Raw genomic sequence first — 27,855 nt, forward strand, 5'->3', positions numbered from 1 at the left:
CAGCGTAGTAGGAGGAATAGCCCTGAAGGGCCATCGAGTCCAGCTGCCCCCAGGGCCCCCCCAGCAGGATGCGTGCCAGGCCTCCCCCTGCCCAGCTCCTCAGCAACAGGGGTCTGCAGGCAGGCCACCTCTGAGAAAGGCGGTCACACTGGCCAGCAAGGCTCGTGGCCGCAGAAAGACTCCTCCTCCGCCATGAATCTGTCCCATCCCCTTTTAACGCCATCCAGATTGGTGGCCACAACCACTTCGCGTGGCAGCAAATTCTATAGCTCCACTATACATCGTGTGAAGAAGTCCTTTCCTTTATCCACCCTAAAGTCCCACCCATCAGCTTCATGGGATGACCCTGGGTTCAAGTGTTATGGGACAGGGAGACAGATCTCTCCCTTTCCATTTTCTGCATGCCATGCAGGCTTTCTTGGAAGCGGAAGGGTGGGCTGCAGGGACTTGGGTCTGATCCAGGAAATTCCTTGGTTCTGATATCAGGAAGGACAATGTGGAAACAGCAGTAGAATTAGCTGGAGGGGTAGGAAGTTTTAAAGCCCAGCCTGGCTGTTTCTGAGAATGTGTTTGGTCAAAGACAGCCCAGAATGGGCCTCTCTCCACCTCATGCCTGGTTTGCTCATGTGTTTGGCCTTGCTCGAGTCCTACAGCCTTTCCCTGTTTGTTTTCTTCCATTTCCCAAACACTTTTTCTATAGTTCCCTGATGAAACCAAGACTCTTATCCTAGCAGTGTCAGCTCGGCTCTCAGAAATCTTTCAGTTTCTAGACAGGCAGTGAATACGAGAGAAGCTGTTTCTCAGAAGCTGTAGCTGAAGTTTATTTGACATACATGAAGAAAAAGAAAGCAGAAACCAAATACCTGGTGCAGCACAATTCATTACCCAGATTACAAGATCAAAGTTCGGCATCCTTGATCTTTCTTCAGCCTTGACTACACATGATGTGTAACTCCAACCAGTGACCCTTCTGTTTTCAGAACAATTCTGGAAAGCTGTTGGACTGAGTAAACTCTTACCAAAACATTACTCTTCTTTCCTCGGTTCCTTCCCAGGAGATGCTGCTACTTGCTACACAGTTTTAAAATCACCTCTTCCAAACTGGTTTGATTACATTCTTCTATAGTCTTGCCAGAAGACTGCCTGAAGGCAGTCTGTGATACCTTATATGGCTAAATTTGAAAAGCATAAAGCGACATGACATAGTTGAACAGAAAGAAGCCACTGAAGCATTGGCTGGAGAGAATTTTCTGCCGCTCTCGTGCCTGCAAGTGTGCTAAAGTTCTACAGGGAGTAAGAACAGAATTTCAGGCCTCCATTTTCTGTGTCAACATCAGGACAATGCATGCTCCTTCCATGGGATCTTGTAGGGCTTTGTGGTGCAACTCAAAGGCTTGTCCGAGCTGCCTGGTTTTGTCCCCTTAATAAGCCCTGGCTCAAAACTGGAAGTGGCTGCTCAGCGCACCTGGTTGGAACTTGTCGCCATCGCGCCCATCCAGCCCCAATTGCCAGGAGGTGTTGTGGGAAGGCGTTGCAGGTGCAAAACGGATGGGGGGGGGGAGAAAAGGTAGGGGTGTGTGCATGCACAAACTTGTACACACAGTTCACCAAAGTTTTCCTGCAAATCCCCACCTCTTGCTTTGCACTGCAGTAGCTAATACGAGAATGAACTTAATGCGCCTCATGTGCCTTTAGAAGCGGGTTCATATTAACCTCCATTCAGATAACAAGGCTCCGTATTCCGGCCTAAAATGTTGCCAGTATTCTGTTTCTCATTTCATGTCCCCAGTGGCACCATCCTCACACACAAGGAATGCATCAACCAGGCACCGACAGTTCCAAGATTTGGAGACATATAGAGAAAAAGCCATCGGGAGAAACAGCCTAATGAAACATGGAATGTTCCTATTTCCCCTCCTTCTCCTTTTTCAAATGTAAAAAAGAAAAGTGAGAGGTTTGAGTTTTATCTCACAGCCATGGGTAATTGCAAAGTGATTGCTAAAAGGATTGATATAGGAAACATTTCTATGCGGCGACAAGTTTGCCTCTGTGGGCAAAGACAGACCGTCAATTCCTGCTTATTTATTTATTCAGAACATGTCTACCCTGTCCTATATCCAAACAGGATCTCTAGCTGGCTTACAAAAGGAGTAAACAGCAGTAACAAGGACAGTAAAACCCACAGCAGCACTTGAATGGAACTGCAACCAACAATTTATGAAAGCATTCTAACAATTAACATTCTGGGCAAATGAAAAAGTTTTGGCCTGGTGCTGAGAAGAATAAGGAGTCGGCTCCAGGCGCAGCTTTCTGGGGAGCAGATTCCACAGTCAGGGCACCACCACTGAAAAGACCCTTCCCCTGGTTAGAGGGTCTTCTAACCTCTTTCGAAGAGGGCTCCCAGAGAAGGAAGGGCCTTGGCAGATGGTCTGTGGATCAGGCAGGAGTATATTCTTAACATTATTTCCCCCACAAATGTAAAATCAGGCCCAGCAGTTGCAACCCAAACCCTCACTGCTCAGTAACGCAGTCGATACCTAATCTGAACGTCACGCACTGGCTGCATGACCCCAAACCCAAAGCGGCGCGTGTCAATGGATGGGACCTCGTCCTCCGGGTTCACCAGCTCCATCTCAAAGTAGGAGAGGATTATGAAGGCAAAGAGTTTGATCTCATTTGTAGCAAAGTAGCGTCCGGGACACATGGAGATGCCTGCACCCCAAGGCATGGTGGGATATTTCACTTTTTTCCCATTCTTATAGAATTCTTTTCTGGTGCCATCGAGGCTGAGGAAGCGGTCGTGTTTGAAAACCTGGGGCTCCGGGTGGATTTCTGGATCCATGTGCAGGGACAAATATGGGAAAATCCCAATTTTGTCTCCTTTGCGCAGGACGTAGACGCGTCCGTCCTGCATCAGGAAATCCATGTCCTCCATCACCGCCCTGATCAGCAGCGGTGCGGCCGACATCCGCAACGTCTCCTCCACAGCACTGTCCAGGACCGAGCACTTGCTGAGCATCTCCTTGGTGACGCTGAGCACCGGGCCGCCTGGCTTCACCTCCTGGTCCGATTCCTTCACGACTCGATCCACCTCTCTTTTCACCTCCTGCATGGCCTGGGGGTTCTTCAGCAGGTGCATGAAAAGCCAGAAGGAAGCCGGGCCAGTGTTCCCCTGAGCTGCCCAGAGCAGCAGGAACATGAAGCGGTCCCGCATGTATTCGGGCATGCCTCCCTCTGCCAGTCCCTCCTGCTGGTCGTGCACCCACCCACTGATGTTTTCCTTCTGGTAGATGTGCTTCACGGACAGGAGGTTCCAGAAGAACTGCCACAGGGTTTTCACCTCTTGCTTCTCTGTGTAGGTCAGCATGGAGTACGCCAGCCGGGGAAATAACTGGTCGTATTTGCGGAATTCCACAAATACCTCTTCGGAGTGCGCCAAGTCATACTGCTTGGCAGTTTCTTTCTCTTTTCCAGACTGAATGGGCTCGTTTCCAAACAAGGCGAGATATCCCGCCCGGAAGACCATGTTGTAGCAAAAGTGGAAGAGCCCGTCATGTTCCCAGGGCTTCTGCTCTTCTGCGGAGCCCAGGCTGTGAAGCATCACCCTCTGCAGCCCCTTCATCATGGCTTGCGTCATCTCCTCCAGCCCGTTGCCCTTCAGGTGCTTTGTGCTGGCTGCCTGCATCAGCTTGTGCGTGTCCTCGTTAGGACGGAAGTGGAACACTTTCAGGATGAGCTCCTTAGCGAAGGAAATGAAGTCCAGTTTGGCTCTTGCTTCTTTCACCACAGCCCCGAACGAGAGGGGGTCCATCAGAAACGTGAAATACTGTCCTGCAATCAAGGTGGTGAAGATGTCCCCGTGCTTCTCCTGCATCTTCTGCAGGAAGTTGGCGTTATCCCTTCTGAAATGCAGCCCGTGTCCCAGCCATGGGATGTGGCCTTTATCCAAAGGTGGCTCCTTCGGTCTCCTCCTGCGGAAAGCCCCGAAGAGGTAAAGCGCCCCCACTGAGATTGCCAGGAGGGTGCCGAGGACGATTCCCCAGAAAGCCATCTCTCCGAGCGCTTGAGCAGAACTGTTACACTGCAGAGGCGGTGAAAAGAGAAGTTCTGGCAGATCGCTGCTTATTTAATCATAAATGAGGGTGGAGCCTCATGCACTGCAAGCCCAGAGGTCGGTTAACCAGCGCTGTGAGGTTTGATTGCTATTCAGAAACCCTCAGTGGACTGCACTTAAACACGGTGCTTTTAGGCCAGAAAAGTCGGAGGAAAGTTTTACAGGGACTGGGAGGCAAAAGCGTGTGTGTGCCTGCATGCAAGGCAAGACGCCCACTCGGCTTTTTGGCAGGAAGAAAAATAGGGCTGGGGCAGGGGAGGAAGTGAGCAGCTCCACCCCCAATCTCTGCAAGTCCTGAGCAGGGCTGCATACTGACAGCAGAACCACTGGGAGAAGGAGCCCATGGGAGCGTTGCCAGTTGCCGTGTGGCTTGGCCACTGCAGGCTTGCGGCCTGTGGGGCTTTCTGGGCATGCCCAGAGAAAATGCCTGGAATGGCAGCGTGTTACCGTGTCATTAGTTGGTGCTCAGGGAGTTGGGTGAGGACTTGCACTGTGCGCTGGCCCTGAGGCCAGCATGGAGCAGGGGTTAAATGTGGGACTGGGACTCAGGCGATCCGGGTACTAGCCCCTTCTCCGTGTTGGAGTTGCCCTCATCAATGATATAAGTTTTACACTTTAGAATATAGACAACAGTACGGTACACCGGCAGAATCCCTAATCTGTCTCGGTCACCCAACGCCAGGCACAAACACTCCGGACCTGGTCTGGAGGGAACAGGGAGCCCCACAAGAGAAAATGATTCTCGATAAATGAGGGAGACTCCCCCTCCCCTTCCCTCTAGGTGAGGCTGGTGCTGCACCAGATACCCAGGTGGGCACAACTGGGAAAGGGCGACAGCCCCCCACTTCTTCTGTCCAGGTCTCCATAATACATGCCAGGTCGGCCCCTCATGGAGTTGCGATGTTTTATTATGGACTGACACGGCATTCAACAGCAGCACCGTCAAGCCCAAGGGCCGGTCGATATCGCTGCCAGGAACCTTCCGGTTGCGGCTGTAACCAAAACAGGGGACAGGTATCAAACGTCGGTCCCTCCTCCTTCTATGGTGACATGTTAGACCCCCAATGCCATATCTTCCCCTGCCCGTTACCACCCCAGCAGCGGCGCCCATCCGCTCCCCAGGTGTGCCCGTAACAATTTAAAACCTTAACAGTAAAACTCTAAAATTCAGTCACTATACAGTTAAAAACCAACCTGCCCAACCCTCTAGCAACAATTAAAAAAAAAAACAACCAAACGGGAGCTGGCCTTGGTATGAAACTTGGTTTGCAAGGTGCCCCCCCCGCCCCGCCCTTGCTGGCAAATCGCTATCGAATGCAGAGCACACCGGCGGGGGGGGGGGGGTTGAATATGCAAATACTGGACCAGCTTGTCATCGTCTTCCTGCAATTTCCTGCCTCGGACTTTGAAACCTGTTAAATTGTCTAGCTCCCTATTATGTTATTTCTTATCTGTCACTCGAGACCTCCATGCGCCACGATGCTTTTCCAATGCTCCCCGGATGATTCCTTCGTGTTCCTGCATTTTTCTTTTGCGGTTCTCTTGTCCTTGCCTGTTGCTCATTCAAGGTCTCACTCCCCTCCCTCTCACGTGAACGGCAACAGCAAGTCCCTGGAACGCTCTGAAGTGCTGTTTGCTGTGCTCGATCGATCGCGCACTTCCACTGAACCCGAATATTCGTTCCCAGCAAGGCCGGCCATGGAGTCCACTGGCGACTAGGGCCAGTCACAGCCTCTTCAGCCAGCCTCCCTCACAGGGTCGTTGGCGTGGGGATAAGCTTGGGAGCAGGAGGAAGAGAGTGGGAGCTTTGTTCTTTAAGCAGAACGATGGGATTTAAATCTAATGAATCGGTAAATAAATGCAGCTGTGATTTGGAGCGTGGGGAGTTCATGTTGGCAGAAAGCTGGTCATCTAAGAAGATGAGGTGGGCGGTCCAACAGTCCCTTCCGTCTGGGCCTTCCTGCATCATGCAGCATGCATTGCAAGCAGGTCTGAAATCCTGACATGTATTGTGCTCAGTTTTGGGCCCCTCGTTACAAAAAGGATACAGCCAGGTCGGAGTCAGTGCAGCGCAGGGCCACAAGGATCGTGGCCGGTCTGCAGGGGATGATGGGGTGTGAGGCGAGACTGAGGGAACTGGGTCTCTTCAGCCTGGAGAAGAGGAGACTCCGAGGGGATCTGTTGGCGACATGCAGGTATGTGAGGGGGTGTCACACGGAGGTGGGGAGAGACCTGTCCTCCGCCGCAGAGGAAGGCAGGACGCGCTGCAACGGAGCAAAGCTCAGGGAACCCAGGTCCCGTTTGGGTGCCAGGAAGCACTTCCTGACAGTCAGGACCCCGAGGGGGTGGAATGAGCTTCCCCGGGAGGTGGTTGAGGCCCCATCGGTGCGGGTGTTCAAGGATAGGCTGGACATGCACATGGAGCCGAAGGTCAGACTAGATGGCCCGAGAGACCCCTTCTGACTCGCTCTGTTTCTATGTTTCTATATTTGAATGTAACTTTCCTGATGATATAGGTATTTTTGTATGAGTTTCTAAGCCATGAACTGCACTGCAAAATTCGGAGACATGTGCAATCCAATCTTACTCTACTATTGGTATATAGTAATATAAGGTATTGTATCCAATATACTACTAGTGGTATATAGTAATATAAGGTATTGTATCCAGTATACTACTATTGGTATATAGTAATATATTGGTAAATAATATAAGAATATTGGAGAAACTGATACTTGAGTGACCTGAACACAGAACAAGTGTTCACAAGGGTGTGCAATGGGCTTCCCCGGGAGGTCGCGGAGGCCCCATCGGTGCGGGTGTTCAAGGACAGGCTGGTCATGCACATGGTGGGCATGTCGTGAGCGGAGCCGGCTGGAGCCGGGGGTCAGACTAGATGGCCCGGGAGACCCCTTCTGACTCGCTCTGTTTCTATGTTTCTGTGAATGTGGCACGTGCCGTCAGACATCGCTTCCCTGCCCCCCAAGCACACCTCCCTCTTGCCTCCTCTCTGAGGCCAGTTTGCCACTTTGCAGAGGCAGCCGGCGTGACCCTTTCTGGGCTTGCAATGACGCGCAGAGCACGGACTCAGCCTCCAGAATCCCAGCCTCAAGGACGCTGGATGTTGCAGCTGGACTCGGAGTCATCCCACGGACCTCGCGATGCCAGGGGGCCATAAAATCCCTTTGTCCTCCGCTGTGCCGAAATCCAGCCTGATTCCTGGCATGCCATTCTCGACAGTTGTGCAAAATGGGCAAAGTCTATTCCTGGTCCCCTTTGCATCACGGCTGGTTAAACACTAACGCATACGCAAAGAAAACAGTTGCTCAGTCGAGTTCCAGATCCGCCACACAAGAGTAAATCTCTTGCGCTCGGGAGAGATTTGGGTTCTGGATCTCCAGCAGTGCAGCTGCAACGGTCAGCCCACTGACCAAAAAGAGAGAGAACTCATTCCAGTGCTTTTTTTGTAAAAAAAAAAAAAAAAGTGCCGGAACGCCCGTCGCCGCCAGCAGTAAGCACTCAGCGCGCGACCACGCGCTCCGATCCCAAGCGGAGGAGCAGTGCCCCCACTAGCTCGGCATCAGATGGCAGACAGCAGACTCAAAAGCAGCCAGACCTGCTACGCCCAACAGGGCGATTCACAATCACTTCATAAAATCCATTGGGGAAAAAGGTGCCGGAACGCCATTCTGGTGCGTCCTATGACCAAAAAAGCCCTGGCTCATTCTAATTCAGCGGGAATGCAACGTCTGACCCTCTAAGCTGCTTCCTGGGGTCAGAAATGCTGTGATTGTGCTGCCCGCCCGAGGCTGCAGGCCTGGCTGCAAATCTGAAGCCTCCCTCTTTTGCTCTTGTAGCCGACACAATCTTTTGCACGTGGGTTGCAGCTCCAAAGAGAGGAGCCGACTTTGTGGTTGGGTGTAGAGAGCAGCCCTCCTCTTGCACACGGCAGGCTGTTGAGTGGAACCATCGTCCGATTCTGGAGAGGAGGAGGAGGAGGAGGAGTGGAAGGGGGTGAGACTTTGAAGTCACTTCAACTGTGCCTAGAGAGGTTTCTTGGAAGAAGAGTTTTCCGGAGGGGAGGGGAGCAGGCGCCAGGCCCAGCCTTGACCCGGTGAGAAGGCATTGGAGAAATGAGAGGCTCGTTTGGAGGGCTTTGCACCCTCTCGCCCTCCAGCAGTGGGATCCCTCCTGAGCCAGGGGCCAGGAGCTGTCGCTAAGGGAGCGTCTGCAGGGAAGGTTCCCGTTTGGATTCAGCTCATTCCATGAGCAGAAATGCTATTTGCAGCTTGGGTAGAGCCAGGGCTTTTGTTGTCGTAGGACACACCAGAACAGTGTTCCGACACTTTTTTTGACGGATTTTTCCAAGGGATTGTGAATCGCCCTGTTGGGCGTAGCAGGTCTCTGGGAAAAATCATTAACATAGTGCCTGTGGGCTGCTTGTGTGTCGGTGCTGATTGTTGGTGCTGATTGTGAGGGCGCTGCTTGGCTTGGGATCGGTCGTGTGGTCGCGCGCTGAGTGCTCACTGCCGGCGGAGACCATTATGTTTGTGTGTATGTAGTGACTGGCTCCGTGCAAAAGGTAAATAGGTTCTTTATTTCAAAAAAAGTTGGTGAATTGAGCATCTTTTTTAGTGCAAAAGTGCGACCCCAAGACGTGAGTTCCGGCACCTTTTTTTTTTCTTTCACAAAAAACGTACTGGGTGGAGCTGTTCCAGTGCTCAAACTAGTTTGGTATCTGTGGAGGCTCAGTAAAGGAACTGCATTTCAAGGACTGAATTTTAGAGCTAGAAGGAAGGAGGGAAGAGAGCAGCCGGTGCTAGCGAGGCCTTCCGGGGTGCAGGGAGACACCCCAACTTGCGAGGCCTTCCAGCAGTGCTTCTCCTCCCTGCAAACAGAGGAAAGCATTCAGAGAGCCAAAAACGGTCCTCTATGTGTGTTGGAGGGTGAGAGAAATGTGGAGGCAAGCTCCTGTTCCGTGTTCCTTTTGCTGTCTGATGGATACCCATCATCCTCCGAGTCTGGAGGGTTATGGGCAGCCCCAGTGAATGGGTCTACTTGTGCAAGGAAGCAGTTAGATCATGGAGCCTAATAAGAGAAGCTGAGAACGCAGACGCCAAGCAGAATGCCTGACCTGTGATACAAAGAATGGTTTTGACCACAAGGAAATCCCCGTGTCCATCTTCAGCTCATAAGGCTGACTGGCCAACTCAGATGGCCCAACCTATTTCGCAAGCCTGCAAGTACGCCAGAGCTCTTTATCGAGCAGATGGTCAACAGCTTCGAGTAACAGCTGGATTTTGTAATTTAAGAAATTATGGGGTGAGGGGGCAATCCTGTTGCCACTAGGTAGAGTTTAGTCAGCCGTAATCCGAAATGCTCCGACTCTGGCCCAGGCCCTCCCCAGAGCTGGCATGCCCAGAACGGCATTGGCCGTAGTGCCAGTGTTGGAAATCCAGCCTCGGGACCGGCAGGTGTTGGGTGGCACGTTGGACTGGATCCCTTGGGACCTAGTTTTCCACAGAAAATACTTCCCTCTTATCTATGCCTGAAATAGCAGGTCAACTGTTGTCTGCTTATTTCTTCAACCTAGCAGTCCTCTTTTTTATTTTCACGGTATTTTAACTTACAATTGTTTTGCCTATTTTATTTTATATGGCACTGTGGTTACTGGTTTGTTTAATTGCTGTTGATTTAATTAAATTTATAAGTGTTTCAGTCAGATTATATTCATGATTTTATACTTTGTTTTATTCCCATTAATGTGAAGTTTTTATTGGTTTTTTCCTTGTGATTGTTGAAATCTATTTTGGCAGTGTATGCTACGTTAAATTTTTAGTGTATTGTGAATCATCCTGAGAGTCATTAACCAAATAGGAATGGTATAAAAATGCCTTAAAATACTGAAATCATTACAGCACCAGATAGAACCAAATTTGGATGTCTGTGTTCTCTCTCACATTCCAGGTAGATGCAGTTTCATGATCAGCCACCTTATCCATCTCCCAATATTCGCTTTATTTGTTACTTGCTTGAAATCTGAATCTTACACACTAATTTCTGACTCCTAAGTTAGCTAACTCCATGTATTACCCTAATGAGAGAATCAGCAAAACTGCAGCTTGCCAAAGAACTCTGCCTTCCATCACAAAGTTTGCTTTCCTCTGACTCAGTGTCAGACTGAAAGTCTTGTTTTCCTTTTGCATAAAAATCTCTGTGTATTTTCTTGCACAATTTCCAAACATTGGCACCAAGTATGCAGATCTTTGAAACGTATGTATTCTTTTCCTATTGGTTAAGGTTGGTTGCAGTTCTGTGCACCATTTTCAAAAGTATGAATTTTCATACACATTTTTGAAATGTTCACATGGTGTCGAACATATATTGCTTTGCACCACCGAAGACCTTGAAAGCTGGATTGCATCAAAGTCCAAACCTGTGTTTAGTCTGTAAACATAAATCCTGATCGATAGCAAAATGCAACCAATTCCTCATACCCCCATGCCAATGTTTAATTAGTGGAGGTGTGCACAGATGCCCAAATTCAACTCTGACCCCAAGCATTTCAAAAATTAGTCCACTTTTGCCTGAACCTGCCTGGAATCAGTCTGCATCAGCTCAGCATTCAATCTGAATTAAGGTTCAAAACCTGCAATTATAGTGCTTCCTACAGGAAATTCAAAAATGGTTATAACTTTTTTCCCCCGTTTTGGTCAAAATGGTTGATAGTTGCAATTGTGGGAACCATGGGAGTGACATTAGCCTTCCCCAGTGTCAGAAGAAAAGGTGCAAGCAGGTTGGAAATTTGAATGTTGTGTTTAGTAATTAGCCTGAGCCGTGAAGATTTTTTTCTGGATTTTGTGTGTGCCATGTGAGAAAGAGTGTGCATTTGACAGGGATTCCTTGATTCAAGGGGTGCTTGGTGTGAGTAAGAATTTTAAGAGTTTTAGTAAATGGTGATTGGGTACTTTTTCAACAAAAAAAAAGGGGGGGGGGAGAAAAGTGTAAGTTTTGGGGTAAAGAAAAGAAAAAAAAACACAAATGAACAAGAGAGGGATGGTCTTGCTAAGAGCACTCCCATTATATAAAGAGACAGTAACTGCAGCCTCTTCTCTGGGTTTGGTCTGGCCAACTGAATTCAGGGGAATTTGTGCTGAAAAATTTGGATTTCTTGACTCTGTGGGCTTGGCTATTCCACAGAGCCAAGAAAAGGGATGCTCTGGCAGGAAGGTACCATCACTTTGTGAGTACTGCAGAAGCAGCACACACAAAGCCTCTGAGCACGTGCAGAGTTCAAAGCACTTGGGGAGGTTGGAGCAGCTCTGTTTTCAGCCACAGATTGAGGGTGGGCTTTCATTAGTTCTCAAAAGAAATCTTGATGTCTAAATATATATATATTATTTATTTAGTTAGTTAGTTAGTTAGTAAACTTCTATGCTGCCCCATTCTCCGAAGCCTCGGGGTGGCTCACAGACATAAATAAACTTCGTTAAAATAATATAAATTAACAGTATAAATTAAGTCGCCCTGGCCAAAGAATAAAATAAATAAATACTATTAACAGTTAAAAAGACTGTTTAGAATAAAAGAGGTTCTGTAACTGAGGCATTTGAGGTTCGAGTGTTCAAACCTTGCATTGCCTCAGAGAAAAAATTCTGCCTGGGAAGGCGTGGGTTAAAACAAAGCCGCTTAAGCATCCACCATGAGGAGGAGCTAGGGGAAGTTCTTTTAAGGAAGGAAAAAAACTTTTTATGAGCATAAGCACTCCTGTTCATCTAAGTGCTGAAGCATCGATTGTTTGTTGACATGTATGCGAGTTCAGGTTTGTTTGTACTCACTATGGGTTGGTGCATTTTGTATCTATGAATGTGTCTGCACTGGACAAGTGTGGGGGGAGGATCAGGGCTCTGGGAGCAGGTTTTAGAGGCACTGCAGGGACTGACAGGACTCCTACAGAGAGGGGCCAGGTATCAGGGAGGATGGAAGGAAGGAGGAGGCTGGGAACTCCAAGGAAAGGAAGCGGTGGGAAGGAGCTGAGGTGCATGCACACCAATGCTAGGAGCATGGGTAACAAGCAGGAAGCGCTTGAAGCTCTCCTGGGAAGAGGAGGGTATGACCTGGTGGGGATCACAGAAACTGGGTGGGATGAAAGGCAAGGCTGGAATGTGAACATAGAGGGGTATCACCTTTTCAGAAAGGACTGGAAGGGAAAGAGGGGTGGGGGGTGGCTTGATACGTCAGGGAAGGGATAGGATGCAGTGAGAGAGAATGCAGCACAGGTGGGGATTCGGTGGAGGCAGTCTGGGTGAAACTTCGGGGTTTTGACAGGGAAAGAGACCTGACAGTGGGGGTATGTTATCGCCCTCCAGGTCAACTTGAGACCCTGGATGATGTCCTGACAGGCCAGATTCTAAGGGTATCTCGGGGGAGGGACACAATAATTATGGGAGATTTCAATCTCCCACATATTATTTGGGAGACTCACTCGGCGGTGACAGCCAGGTCACGTTGCTTCCTAGAGGCTATAGAGGGAGCGTTTTTCACACAGAGGGTCCGAGAGGCGACGAGGGGGGCGAACATCCTTGACTTGGTCTTGACCAATAGGGAGGAGCTGATAGATGAAGTACAGATTAGGGGAGCTCTGGATGCGAGTGATCACTCCATCCTTTGCTTTAAGATCAGGACTGGGGACGTGCAGCAGGTCGAGCACTAGAAGCTGGGACTTCAAGAGGGCCAACTTTGGCCAACTGAAGGCCAGACTGGGGGACTGGGTCTCCTGGGAGAGGTTACTGGAAGGCAAGCGAGTTGAGGAGGGGTGGCTGGCACTCAAAAGGGAGGTTTTGGAGGCGCAAGCCTTGACGATACCTCTAGTCAGTAAGGTGGGGAGGCAGAGGAGAGCGCCGCCATGGATGCAAAAGGAGGTGGTTAGAGGGATTAGAGGAAAGGGGAACCTCCGTAGGAAATGGGCACTGGGGGAAATAGACAAAAGGGTAGTAAAAAGGGACATGGGGAATTACAGACCTGTTAGCCTTACGTCCATTGTAGGAAAAACAATGGAAAGGCTCATCATAGTGAGAGATCTAGTGATGCTAGATAGGGAAGGGAGGCTGGCAGCCACACAACACGGCATCCGCAAAAACAGGTCCTGCCAGACAAACCTTGTGGGATTCTATGACAAGGTTTCGAGATGGCTAGATAGAGGGGATGCAGTGGATGTGGTTTACCTGGATTTCAGCAAGGCCTTTGACAAAGTGCCCCATGATATCCTGGTGGAGAAACTGAGGAGCAGGTACTCCAGATCCAAAAGGATTTGGACAGACTATGGAAGTGGGCAGGAAACAGGAAACAGGGAGTGGGCAGGAAAACAACATGATGACGTTCAATGTGGATTATGGCCCCTTTTGGGCAGGTACTTTGGCAATGGGAGAATTTGGGTCTGTGGAGTCCCCTCTGTCTGCAGCAGAGATGAAACCTTTTAGGCAGGAATTACAAGTTATTTTTGTTTGTTTGCTTGCTTGCTTGCTTGCTTGCTTGTTTGCTTGTATTTTGTTTTCTGGTGAAGAATTGAGTTTGATCTAACAGGTAGCTAGAGATGTTTGGAATAGAGAAAATCTCAGCAGAGCAGGAGATGCTCCGTGCTGGCTTCTAGAAGGGGGAGTTGGGAGTTATTAGAGTTATATGATCCACGGAATCAAAGAGGCAGTACCTCAGTCCCTTAATGTACATAAGACTTTGTCTTTGGAATAAAAGAAATATGATACTCCATCTGAGTGGCTGGAGAGACTGAAGCAACAGATGCCAAAAAAGGGGAGGGGCAGATGCCACTGTGACAGGTTCTGCCTGGGTTTGTGTTTATGTTTTTGTGTTTAACAGCCATTTGCTACCTCTGAGTTGTATAATTAAAAGGATCGGAATCCTAGTTTTTCCAGAGGATTCTGCAAAGGTGATAAATTTGTTTCAAAGCACTAATTGGACTAATGCCAGAACGGCAGAATGTACTCGAATAAAACAAAACTCTAGGAACTAGGTTTCAGGTTAAGTGTTAGAAGATAATTTCTGAGGGTCAGGAACCCCCAGAAAGTGGGGTGGGTTTCATGGGAGGTGGTTGAGGCCCATCAGTGAAGAAGTTTGGACAACCACTTGTTGTGGATTATAGGAACAGAGTTGGCTGAGACAGGGGGTCAGACTAGATGACCAGGGGAGGGTCCCATTCTGACTCACTTTGTTTCTATGTGGGAGAGGACCATCTCTGTAATAAGAAATTGTGAAAAACAGTGTTCTCATTGACAAGTCCATCCGAAAGCACATTTTTCTTCAGGTTAGGTAAACAATAAGTTCGTGCAACACAAGTTCAGCAAAGGGTTTCTTTGTGTGCATTTTGGCATTGACTGGATTGGTGTCAACAACCAAAAACATTTTTTTCTTTTAATTATTATTAGAACATTTCTATGCCGCCCCTTGCCGAAGCCTCGGGGCGGCTTACAACACAATAAAATACAATACCATACAAAAATAACAATATAAAATTAAAATTAATAATATAAAATAAATAAAAAATATAAAAGATATAAAAGAAGTTATAAAAGAAAAGTTCTAAAAGAAAAAGAAAAACGAAAAGAAGTCGCCCTGGCCAGATAAATAAGTAAATATTCTTGAGACTGTGCTAAAGAGACTCAAAAAAAAAAAAAAAAAAAAGACATAGACTTTACATCTTGAGGTTTCTCTCCAAACTGATGTAGATCTCTCTGCCACTGCCTGCAATTTCTCTACAGCCCTGGAAGGGAAAGCCAGCTGTGTGTAACCACCCTTGCTCAGGGAAGGAGGGAACTCACCCACCTTTCTCTCAAACATTGGTTAGGGACTTGCCTAGATGGACCAGAGACTTTAATGCTGTTCTTACTACAGTGTATGAACAACCCTTTAATTGCCACGGAAGTCACACACATCTGCTGGATTCCATTGGGTCACCACACATACAGTGCAAACCGCACAAGAACGACCAGCTGGCCAGCACCACTCCTTCTCCGAGCCCAGAGTGGCCAGGCTGGCTGTCCGGCAAGGCCAAAGCAGCCGTGCCTGCCTGCCTGCCTGCCTGCAGTGTGTGAAGCTGCGGCCACTGGCTGGTTGCTGCCTCTGGCTTGCCGTGACACAAGGGAAGGGGGGCTGCTGGCTTACGTCAGCTGACTCGCCTGAGACTGGACCGCCTGGAGACCACTGATGCCGTGGGAAGAGCGCACCCAGGTGCCCCTCGCTACACAGCAGTGAGATCGGCGGGACTGCCTCCATGGGAACGTTGCACCAGGCTGAGGAAAGTTCCCAAACCACAAGAAGACCGAAGGACCGTGGCTCCTGTGGAAAACCTGTCGTTCTTATTCAAACACCAACCCTGCAAGGGAGGACCGGTGGCGTAACAGACCAGGACGAGAAGAAGCTGACATCAGGGTCAGCCAAGGGCCCGCAACTGGAGGGGGCAAAGAAGAAGAGTCCCAAAGAAATGCAGCCTGTCGGGGACCAGGATTGGGTTCCGGCTTGAAGACTTAGACCACAGAGACTAGCATTTGCCTAATGCTAAGTAGCCTAGATGATAATGCTGAAGGAAAGAGGGGGAGTTTCTTGACGTTATTACTCTGGCTGTCTCTGTGTACTACTGTTGATTTTGTGGCTCCCTTCTATACCATCTGTCCTTGTAGGAAGGAAACAGCTGGATTTCCTAATTTCTCTGTTTCCCACTTTAGAATACTGCCTCGTTGTGTAATAGAATGTTTATGCTTTAGTAGCGCTGGTGAAAACCCAGCATGGATTTCTGACGCCTGGAACATGTTATATGTCTGGATTCACACCAAGGACCGGGTAAAACAGACATGCAGATTACAGGAGGGCAGGCACAGGCTGTCCCAGATCAGCTAAAGGAAAAGGAAAGAAATCCTATGTGTTCCACAGGTCCCTAGGGAAAACAATTTCCATGTGACGTCACTACGGGTAAGGACCACTGAAAGCACCCTACTGGTAACATCCTTACAGCCAATTGGCACATGCTGGAATAGGTTCCCTGTGTGTGAGAGAGAGAGAATTGGGTGCAGCATGTGGTTTTGTTTCTGCCAAACTGGAAAGGCCGCATCCTGCAGCTGGACGGGCAACCACATGTGGATGCTGAGTGCTAAGCATTATTCACATGAATGAGGCTAGTAAGTGCTACTTGGTACAGCCTGGAATCTTTGGAGGGCTGTTCCGAGATCGGAAACGAGTCCTGTTTATGCTGATTTGTGCCTTTGGTGGACTTCTGCTCCTTCCTTGCTTGAGTCCCATAATTCAGTCTATAGTAACTCGCACCATTGAAGGTATGATGGTGGTCACAACCAACCCGAAGAAACCTGCTGCCCTGGCAAAAACCCTGGTACTCAGATCCATCCCAAGGGAATGTTCTTCCCTGCTTCAGTGACAACCCATGGAGGCCGCCTCCAGGGTTGCGTATATGAAAAGGGAGGAAATGAGGGAGCCCGATTAGCTAACTCATGTTATTTGCTTTCAGCCTGACAAACACCATTTGCTTTCTGCATAACGGCTTGCTTTGGAGAGGAAAAGGGAGGAGGCAAAGGAATGTCGATCAGCGGCAGCGAGTGAGAGAAGGCCCTCCAGCAAGGACTGGCGGCAGGGATCACGCTCCAGCTGGACGCAGGTGAGGGGCCTTCACAGGCCAGGTGTGCAGTGGACATGCAGACCCCGCAAGGGGCTTGGGTGGAGGGTCAGGCAGACCCTGAGAGGGGATGGGGTGAGGGAGCCATGGGGGCGAGAGGGAGGGGGAGAGAGAGAACAAAGCAGGATTGTGGGTGCGTTGCTGCCTGCCTGCTGCGTGTGGGAGCTGTCACCCGGTGCCTTGGCTCAGCTGAATAAAGGGAACTCAAATGAATCTCCACCTTGCTGAACCTTATTGGCATTTGGTTTAGGGCTCTGTAAGTCCCCTGGCTAGCAGGGACACCCACAAGAATAGCTACAAGATATTTGTGCGTGCGTGCGTGCGTGCGTACGGGCAGAGAAACCTTGGCAGTTTGAGGTTCACTAAAAGAACACATGGTTATCCCCCTATTTTCCTTGTTGACCACGCTTCTGGACATCACAGACAACTGAGATATGCCTTTAATAAAGAAACATTTTTTTGGTGGGGTCGTTATTATGGGTTCTGTTTTTGTTTGCTTGCTTGCTTGCTCTGTGAGTTGCCCAGAGACTTTTGTCGTAATTGGGACGGCATACAAAAACTTTTAATAATAAATAAACAGTCAGAGTTTAAGAAGGATGGGTGGAAGGGTTCACCCAGAAGGAAAATCCTCCAACATGTGGGGTAAAGGGAATGTTTTACTTCTCCATGACTCCTTTGCTGTACTTTTTGAATTCTATGTAAACAGCAAATTTCGTGGGGGTGTCCCAGGCACCAAACATGGAAAGTTTCAGAAGGCCAGCGCAAGGAATTACAGGCCAAGGAATATAATGCTTGAAAGCCAGTTTAACGGTTTTTCATGCAGAAGCGTGGCTGGCATTTGGGGACTGGCTCTGTCCCAATCCGGGGTTTGCGCTCCACAGCACAGTGACAGAGTACACAGGTACCTCTGCTCACGGACACCTCAGTTCACAACTAAATCAGGTCGAGAACAGAAATTTGAGAAAAAGTTTGCCTCAGGGTGTGAACTCCACACTGGGTGACGACCACGATCGCGGCCATCTTCCCCGCAGGAGTGGGCCCTCCCTAACCCTAACCCTAACCCTCGCCTCCTCCCTCCAAACATTAACCTCCCCCCACCTAGGTTACAGTTGTTCTTTGTTGCTTTGTTTCAAATTTTTGTGATTAAAAAAAATATTTACAGAACGGATTAACCTTATTCACATTGAACCTCATGGGGAAATTTGACTCGGCTCGTGATCGATTCAAGTCATGGCCAGAGTCGTGGAAAGGATTAAGTTTGCGAGCCGAGGTACCCCTGCATGTTCTAGGAGGAGAAAGGGTGCCTGCTAGTCACGCGATCACACTCACCCCATCCCTTTGCAGTGATGGTTTGGGTGGTCCTGCTGGGAGACCAGCCCAGTGACGTAGCCCGGCCTCCTGGTGGCATCGCTCTCAGCATCTCTGACCCTCCCAAAGCGCCCCCCAAGGTCTGCACCCCAGGGGTGGGAGGAAAGAATGGCCTGTGTTGCCTTGATCCTGCGGCATCAACCCCTCATGGTGAGCACTGGAGCACAGCAACACCTCCCTGTGCCTGCGTGGAGATGTCAGTGTGCTCAGAAGAGGAGGTCACTTTCTCAGACCTCTGGGGGCTAGCTCTGGAGGGAATCTCTGACCATCTCCCCGCCATGTGCTCCCACCCAGGCCATAAACCTGCCATTCTGCCCAGATGCGAAAGCGAAGCTCTGGGACCTTTGAGCAAGGCATCTGTCTGCCCCATTTGGCAAGCACAGCCGCCCGGTGTTTGCAGGATTAGAAAGACATTGAACTCTGGCCTCCCTTGAACAGAGGTGCGTGTAATTACGCAAAGTATCGCCACACTGATTGCAACAAAGCATTAGAGCAATTTGAGTGGGCAGATCAGAAATCTTCAGACCGTTCAGAGTGCAGCTTCCGGAAGGGCGTGCCAGTCTGACCAGTGCCTACGAATGCTTGGAGGTGATGTTCGAAAGATCGGGAGAGCGACTTTTTGCTTCTCCATAGGACGGCCTGGCTGTTTCAGCACAACGACCCACCCCCACTCTCCATGGTGCATTCCTTAGTCTGATTATGGCCAAGAAGGAGATTGCTGCTGGTGGTGCTGCTGGTGGTGGAGTTTCCAGGGTCCTTCTCAGAAAAGCACGTTCTCAGCAGAGCCATGTTGGGCGAACCGAAGGCCTCTCTGGCCCAGCGTTCTGTTCTCCCAGCACCTGATCCCTGCGATGTGGCTGGGTGGGCTGCAGGCCATGAAGCAGTGGCCTGCTTCTTGTGCCCGGTGCGCAAGATCGCTTCTCCTTCTCTTCTGCTACACACAAGGCATTGGGTGGGTGCGTTTTGTGCAGTGCTGGTGTGTGAAAAGATGCAGCCCAGGGACTTCCTCTGCTCCTCACCTTTGCCGGTCGCTGTTAAGGAAGCTGGTGCTGAGAGGGGTCTTCCTCCCTGGGCACATTCAGAGCCACAGAGTTCTCCTGCAAAACCTTCTTGAGTGGCCACAGTTTTTTCCAGAAGCACAGCATGAACCCCTGAGCATGCACAGAGCTGTTGAACCCAGTTTACTATTCACCTCCAGGAGCTCTCTTTACGAGTCCGCCTAGACCCCATCTCTTTGAAAGGGACCTTCTGAAAGTGAGCAGTCTCTGACTGGGCCACCCCCCCTCTACTGACATCGCGTCAGGGGCTGGGAGCTGTGCCCACCTTGTCTCTCTCTGAGCGACTCCCCTGCCCCCAGCCTCCTTCTGTTAAATGTACTCCTTGGTCACTCTCAGAGGCCACCTGCCCACCTGGAAAGCTTGGCCTCGAGGCAGGTGCCTCTACCTCTTTGATCTTAATGTCTGGAACGGGCCCTTCTCCTCCTCAGTCCAGCCAAGTGGCCTTGCGAATACACACCAAGAGCAATGGTCTTTCTCACTTCCGCATAGCAGCCACATGCACCACATTTGCATATGCTGATTAATAGCCATAGGTGCGTAGTTTAATATAATAATTATACTTTAAAGAGAAATACGCCATCCCGGGAAAGACTGTGACCGGGTGAGCTGAATGCCTGCAGAGAGTGAGGTTTTGCTGCTGCTGCTGATGCGGAACTTCAGGGTTTCTTGTCTCCTTTCTTGGGTGTCTTTATTTTTGAACTGGACTTGGGCTGGGTGGCCCTTGAAAAAGAGGACATCTTCACTTGGAGGAATATCATCTGGAAGCCCTTCCAGCAGGGGACTGTCCTCCATTGAACAGGACACCTGGCCACCCTAGGCCAATGAGCAACTGCCGCCTGTCTGGTGTGGGGTGCTCCATCTCTGTGCAGGTGTTTTCCTTCCAAGTTGCTTGTCGCCATGAATACATGTGCGGAGGGAACGAATTTCCCCTGGGAGCTGGCAACCACCAGGACCGATTGCAGAAGGGTGCTGAGGAAGGGGGAGTCCCACTGCAAAGGTACCCAGGATTACGGATGGGTGACAAAGGGAAATCCACTTGTTGGAGGCCAATGAACTTCTACAGCAGTTCCCGTCTGGCAATCTGGAATGGGCCCATACCCAGGGTTTTTTTCCAGGTCCTAGAAATGTGCAGAAAATACTTGTGCACATTCAGAACTAAGGACTCTCTGGGCAGTGTACAATCCAAAACGAATAAAAACAGCCATAAAATTGCTACAATGAAAACCATACACTAAAAATACAATACAGTCTAGCAGACAACTACAATTGTCAGTAAAATTATTTCAGGCACAACAACGATAAAACAATCATTAAAATTTCTAAAAATACAAAATGTTCATTCAACAATTCTTAAAATACCTGGTAAATAAAAACATCCTCACCTGCCTGAATAATCTCTCTGCACAGTGAAGGGTTTTACTGCTCCTGTATCGCCTTTCAGTTTCATTTTTACTCGGTATCTCCTTTTTCTGCCACCGATAGCACACGTGTCCACCTCACCTTCCCGTCTGAGCATCTTTCTTCTAGTTCTGGCACACAGGACGTCCTTTTCCCACCCCCTCCAGTCTCATGGCCCTCCCAGCAAGAGGAATCATCCATACCAACCTTCACCCTCTTCACACATTTCTGATGTGAAGCAGGGAAAGAGCTGTTTTGACAGAAGGACCAGTATTCCAAGTGGAACGGGGGAATATTGCACCAAGGGCTTCAGCAAGATCTCTGTCAACATTGCAACGTTTTCTCACAGCACTTCTGAGCATCAAGAAAAGTTCACTGGGTATGGAACAAGAAAAGATCTGTCCAAAGCCCACGGGATACAAGCTTCTTCCTACAGCTTTTTGGTTGTTTTTGAACATGAAGATATAGATGCAAAAGCAAGGATTCTGGGTGTTGGCGAGAATTCTGGGTGTTGGCGAGAATGCATTTCTAAATATCTGCTTGGCGATCCAAGCAGAGAGATGGTAATTTATTAAACTATAGAGCAGTGTTGATTTGTGAAAGGAGTAGGCATGCTTTGCAGAGGTCTTGCTGTTGTGAATTTATTTAATCTCTGTACCACCCAACAGCCAAAGCTCTTATGGTTTGTAAGCCGCCGAGAGATGTGTTGTAATTGGGCAGGATAAAAATACCCAAATAAATAAAAATAAATAAATAAGCTCTCTGGCTGGTTCACAAAAATGCATAAAAATGCAGTATAAAATAGAAACCATGTTGTTGTTGTTCAGTCTAGCTCATTCACTTCATTAGCTATCTGGCTTCAACTCTCTCTTCCATCAAAGCTTGCATACAGAACTGAACCACAGCCAGCAAAAACATTTCTCATTGCTTAATAGCGGTGGAGCAATAAATCCCCCTAAACCATTTTTAGGAAATACCCAACCTAGAAGGGTGGATTCACCGATATATTGCATCAATACCAATACCATCTTTTGGCTGGCAGTTATTTTGCTAAGTTCTGCATGGAAAACATTAAAAAATGTCTCTTTTAAATGTGGAATTGCAAAAGATTCCAAGCAACTGCCTTGTTTGATGATTAGCAGAGGACAACTGTCGGTTTGGACTCTGAATTAAACTGCTTATGTTGCAAAAAAAATTTTGAGGTGACAATCTCTTTTGGGGCACATATAAAATAGAAAAGGCAGCTATTTATGACCTGGTGGGGATCACAGAAACTTGGTGGGATGAGTGGCAAGGCTGGAATGTGAACACAGAAGGGTATCACCTTTTTAGAAAGGACAGGAAGGGAAAGAGGGGTGGGGGGTGGCTTTATACGTCAGGGAAGGGATGGGATGAAGTGAGACAGAATGCAGCACAGGTGGGGGTTCGGTGGAGGCAGTCTGGGTGAAACTTCGGGGTTTTGACAGGGAAAGAGACCTGACAGTGGGGGTATGTTATCACCCTCCAGGTCAACTTGAGACCCTGCATGATGTCCTGACAGGCCAGATTCTAAGGGTATCTCGGGGGAGGGACACAGTAATTAAGGGAGATTTCAATCTCCCGGATATTACTTGGGAGACTCACTCGGCGGTGACAGCCAGGTCACGTCGCTTCCTAGAAGCTATTGAGGGAGGGTTTTTCACACAGAGGGTCCGAGAGGCGACGAGGGGGGGGAACATCCTTGACTTGGTCTTGACCAATAGGGAGGAGCTGATAGATGAAGTACAGCTTAGGGGAGCTCAGGATGCGAGTGATCACTCCATCCTTTGCTTTGAGATGAGGGGACTGGGGACGTGCAGCAGGTCGAGCACTAGAAGCTGGGACTTCAAGAGGGCCAAATTTGGCCAACTGAAGGCCAGACTGGGGGACTGGGTCTCCTGGGAGAGGTTACTGGAAGGCAAGCGAGTTGAGGAGGGGTGGATAGCACTCAAAAGGGAGGTTTTGGAGGCGCAAGCCTTGATGATACCTCTAGTCAGTAAGGTGGGGAGGCGGAGGAGAGCCCCGCCATGGATGCGAAAGAAGGTGGTTAGAGGGATTAGAGGAAAGGGGAACCTCCATAGGAAATGGGCACTGGGGGAAATAGACAAAAGGGTATACCGGGAGGAGTCGGCCCGTTGCAGGAGGATTCTTCGCAAGGCTAAGGCTGATTATGAGCTGAGACTTGCCAAGAATATCAAGAGCAATAAAAAGGGCTTCTTTCAGCATGTAAATAGGAAGAGGAAGGGGAGACAAGTGGTGGGACCACTAAATAAGGAGGAAGGAGATCCAGTGACTGATATGAGGGAACAGGCACAGATGCTAAATGACTATTTTGCCTCTGTGTTCTCCCCAAAGCAGGACGGGGGACATCCGCATAGGAGATTAGATGAGGCTGGGGACTTAGGGGCACAGATTAGAGTCACCCCCCTTGAAGTCGAGGGGCTCCTCAGGGCATTGGACATTACAAAGGCGCCTGGCCCTGACGGGTTACACCTGAGAATACTTGGAGAGTTGGCAGGGGTTCTCTCACGCCTGCTGGCCTCCATTTTTAAGACCTTGTGGAGAACAGGTGAAGTTCCAGAGGACTGGAGGGTGGCATCAGTGGTCCCAATTTTCAAAAAGAGTAGTAGAAAGGGCATGGGGAATTATAGACCGGTTAGCCTTACGTCCATTGTAGGAAAACAATGGAAAGGCTCATAATAGTGAGAGATCTAGTGATGCTAGATAGGGAAGGGAGGCTGACAGGCACACAACACGGCTTCCGCAAAAACAGGTCCTGCCAGGCAAACCTTGTGGGATTCTACGACAAGGTTTCGAGGTGGCTACGTGGAGGGGATGCAGTGGATGTGGTATACCTGGATTTCAGCAAGGCCTTTGACAAAGTGCCCCATGATATCCTGGTGGAGAAACTGAGGAGTTTTGGGATACACCAGAGCACCGTCTGGTGGATTAGGGCATGGTTGACTGACTGAAAGCAGAGGGTAACCATTAATGGGGAATCATCGGGATGGCGGCCAGTGACAAGCGGGGTCCCCCAGGGCTCTGTCCTGGGGCCGATCCTGTTTAATCTTTTCATTAACTACATGGAAGAAGGGGTGAACAGTCTGCTGATCAAATTCGCAGATAAGACTAAAACTGGAGCAGTGGCCACAACTGAGGAGCAGATACTCCAGATCCAAAAGGATCTGGACAGACTATGGAAGTGGGCGGGAGAAAACAGGATGGCGTTCAATGTGGAGAAGTGCAAGGCCTTGCACTTGGGGCATAGGAATAGCTGTCATAAGTACAGGTTAGGTGACAAGTGGCTGGAGAGCAGCACTTGTGAAAGGGACCTCGGGGTGCTGGTCGACTGCAGGCTGAACATGAGCCAGCCGTGTGACGCGGTGGTCAAGAGGGCGAGCGCCACCCTTGGTTGCATAGCCAGAAGTGTGGCTTCTAGAGCGAGAGAGGTATTACTACCACTCTGTACGACTCTGGTGCGCCTGCAACTGGAGTATTGTGCTCAGTTTTGGGCCCCTCATTACAGAAAGGATATAGCCAGGTTGGAGTCAGTGCAGGGAGAGTGGGCCTGATCCAGAACATTACCTGGAATAATCGCCACAAAGCCAATTATTTGCTTCTAAGAAAGATTGTGTGATTGCTGGCAGTTAAAGGAAGAGTGAAATTGGTTTCATCTAAACAATGTTGTGATAAACATGGAGTCCCTAAAGGTGCCATGCTCAAGAAGAGTAGCTGGATTATATCTGAATCGGCAAAGGGGGAAAATGTGTTGGGAATCTGACAATATTCTGCTGCATTGCTTTCACAGCCAGCAGCTTGCTTCGTGGGCTCAGCTCCTCAGACTCTGTTCCGTTTTATCCCAGCCATGAGCCTCAGTTCCTGGAAAATGCGCCCGGCATTCACGCAGCGCTCAGCTGGAATCGAAGCTTTGCAGCCACGGAGCAACCAGTGTCCCTCTTCTGCATGACATGGGGCGGCCTCGGGTTTTGGCCCCCACGTGACACAGAAGTCCTGCAAGCAGACTTGGTCCCAGCTCAACTCGCCTTCTCCCCCACCCCATTTTTAATTATTCTTTTAATAACAGTACAGTTTGAGAGAAAAGAGAAAGCCGAAGCAAGAGAAACAACAAAGAAAACGTAGCGAAGAAACACCAACGGATCTCAGACTAACACTGCACGGAACATCAAGTACAAAAGAAAAAGGAAAAAAATTCACTGTAGGTCCGTAATCATTATCCTTTCTACTCAGCAGGGCTTTTTCTTTAGAACTTAGTTAAAATTAATTGAAAATTCTACTAAATTGCAATTCTTCAACTTATTCTTTATTCACCTTGACTTGACAAAGCCTCGGTGCAAATATCCACCTCCAATACTTTCCCCAAAGATCCCGTTCCCCTTTCAGTTATCATTAATTTCTTTCGCTGGTTATCGTCTTCCATAGTTCATTAAGCTTGCTTAGTGACTAGCTTATTTTTCCAGTCTGCCATAATTGCATGTTCATTGCATACCACTTCAAGGAAATTTAAACTCCAGCCACAATGGTCATGTACTTGAATAGCTCTATTCAACTTAACTCAGCTTATTATAACAACAAAACAAGAGTTAACATCTAAAAATATTTTTTAAAATATTAACTTGCATTCTTCAACTGGGCTGAGCATGAGCAGAAGTCTGTGAAGGTTTAAGGCAGCGACTCTGTGGAGCTTTAACTGGGATGCACTCTTTCCCACTGCCCAAAAGCCAGCAGTTTCTTGTTTGAAAGCACACCTGGAGCTACCTATTCAAATTGTTTTGTTGATCAGGCCCGCCTTTGCTCTGGGGGCAAATCTGTTTACCTTACTGAAATCCTTCTGTTCCCGCAAAGGGAGAAGCCCGCTTTATTCTGCATCCGGAGACTGGGAGGAGGAGAATGATGGAAGCCACTCTGAGTTCGTTGCAAGTAAAAAATGGGGTGTAAATATAACAAATGAATAACCTGAACCTCTGACGGCAAGTAGGTTAGCAGATACATGAGCATCAGGATGCGCATGATGAGATATATCAGCCGTCCAGAGACGTTAAGTATCGGGACGGCATATAAAAACTTTAAATGAATGAAAATAAAAAAATATATCCGACAAAGTTGTGGCCTGCTTTGCTAGCAGTCATCACATCTCATGTTGTTCCCCAAACTGGCCCTGGCACAGCCACAAGTTCTGGGTCTCTGACGATTAGATCCCGAAGAGAGTTTTGCACGCATTGAAATGCCATGTGTTTTGCTGTACACAAAACACCTCGCGCCTGCCTCATGGTGTCTGACATCCTTGGGTCACACCATGGAATAAAAGCTGCCATCCTCGTCTCCTCGGTACACTAGAAGCTCTGGAGCTGCGGGTGGTATCGGCCCAAGGTCTGCCGTTCCGGTTCTGTGCATCCATGGCCGCTGTTCCGGTTTCAAGGAATGTGTTTGTGCAGGCAGTGAAACTCGCATGCAGTCTAGTCCTGCGTGACTCGCAATTGCGTCTTTATTGAAACCCAATGAAAGCAATAAGCTGGTAAGAAATGTAGGATCAGTACTCAGTCACTGAGGCCAATGAATCGATGAACTGGCTGGACGAGATGAAGTTGACGGAGGAGGGGAAAGCACAGAGCAAGCCTGGGCCCTCCAGGTGCCACCCAGACCAGCTGCACAGGACGGAGGTTTCTTCCCAACTGAGGCAGAACTGGAACACACTGGGGAGGAATTCTTGGCCTGGACCCCTGATCCATGCAGTGCATCAAGACCTGATCAGCTGTGAACAGGTGGAACAATCGTAAGGGACAACGCTGCAAAACAGGTACGTGTCGTGGTTAAGTGCTGGGTTGGGGCTCAACCCAGGTGACAGAACAATAAAAAAACATCCGGCATCCAGGTCAGAGGTGGGGAAAGGCTGTTGCTGGACAGTCAGCAAACAACGCTTAAGCGGTTCTTCTGAATCTTCACCTGGGCAAGTGGGGCCCAGAGGAACTATATGGCATTAAGAAGGGAATGGGCGGTGGGGACGTGGGGGGGTGGTCTTCCTCTTCTAGAATATCTGCCAGAGCAGGTCTCCCAGGAAGTAAGGGAGCTCCAGGCAGGCATGTGGATAGATTGCCCAACGTTTCTGTAGCACAGGGGCCCAAGTTTAGTTTTTCCCAAACCGAAGTTGATGGGAGAACTGATACAGGCACTGGCATGACTCCGTAAGCCATGTGCCTGTTGTTTTGCCCCACTGGTGCTGTGTCACGTAGTTCGACCCTCATCATGGTATTTCAGTTTGGGAGGCTGGGCTTTGTAAACCCTGAACTGAAGCAGTCTGGGCTTTGTCTCGCGATACCAGACTTGATAGACTCCTAGCCCCTTGGCTACTCAACTGGACCACTTACCTAAGCATCCCTGACTGACCAGAATGTTTGCTATGACAAACCCTGTGCAGCAGACTCTGGACTGCTTTGATCTTGCCTCTGCCTCCTCTTCCTCATGAAACTGGGACTCCTGTGACGAACTCCAGACTGGCCTAGATTCTCTCTGCATTGCTTCTGGAAATATCTCCTCCTTGACTGGGGTTCTTGCTGGCCTACGAGAAGGACAGGTACCTTTCTACCTGATTCAATAGCCAAAGTTCTCTGGAGTGGTTCTCACACCAGGCAGAAGCTATGTGCAGAAGAGCATTGAAGTAGGCTGCCTGGGTTGTGTGGTCCTCCTCCCTTGTAACCCTAACGACCCTGCTCCGCTGGTGCATCCGGATGCCAAGACGAGAAGTATATAATTCTGTCTTCACGCACAGAGGATAACTCGAAAGCCCGTGATCGTGGTGCTTCAGCGTATGCCGTGTTGCTGAACTTTCTGTTTGTTCTGCTTTGCAGAGTCGCGCAAGCACCGCACAGGTTTGCCCTGCCTTGCTCTGCTGTCCGTTTGCCAGCACCCCAACATGGGTGCATTGTGTTTCTTCCCCACACCCTTCCTCCGCCCCCTCAATCTGTGCCTCTTCTTGTCTGGGGGCTTCTGCCTCTGGGTCCCCTTGCTCAGGGAATGTGTGGGGCCGGGTTGGCTGTGTGCTGTTTTTCCCAAAGCACCGTCAAAGGACTCGGCACGCTCTTGGTTGTACTGGATCTGAATCCTTTGCCTCTTCCTGCCCCCCCCCCCCGTTTTCTCACCTTTTCATTTTAAAATGATCCTCCACTTTGCATGGGATTCTCTGGTTCCAT

At 49.2% G+C, this 27,855-nt stretch overlaps 1 protein-coding gene and 1 long non-coding RNA gene across 2 annotated transcripts; one reads left to right on the forward strand and one right to left on the reverse strand.

Annotated features, from left to right (window-relative positions):
• Positions 1–795: 795 nt before the first annotated feature.
• On the reverse strand, positions 796–4,316 carry LOC123020984 (7-alpha-hydroxycholest-4-en-3-one 12-alpha-hydroxylase-like). The gene has a single exon (XM_044425317.1). The coding sequence runs from the start codon at positions 4,049–4,051 to the stop codon at positions 2,519–2,521; it is 1,533 nt and encodes a 510-aa protein (XP_044281252.1). The 5' UTR covers positions 4,052–4,316; the 3' UTR covers positions 796–2,518.
• Positions 4,317–5,855: 1,539 nt separating this feature from the next.
• LOC123020907 lies at positions 5,856–26,462 on the forward strand. Its single transcript, XR_006414213.1, has 3 exons — positions 5,856–5,964; positions 16,644–16,790; positions 24,459–26,462. It is a non-coding gene; the product is annotated as an uncharacterized LOC123020907 (long non-coding RNA).
• The last annotated feature ends 1,393 nt before the right edge of the window (positions 26,463–27,855 follow it).

Source organism: Varanus komodoensis, unplaced genomic scaffold, assembly GCF_004798865.1.
Source record: "Varanus komodoensis strain SLA01 unplaced genomic scaffold, ASM479886v1 scaffold15, whole genome shotgun sequence".
Taxonomy (NCBI): Eukaryota; Metazoa; Chordata; class Lepidosauria; order Squamata; family Varanidae; genus Varanus; species Varanus komodoensis.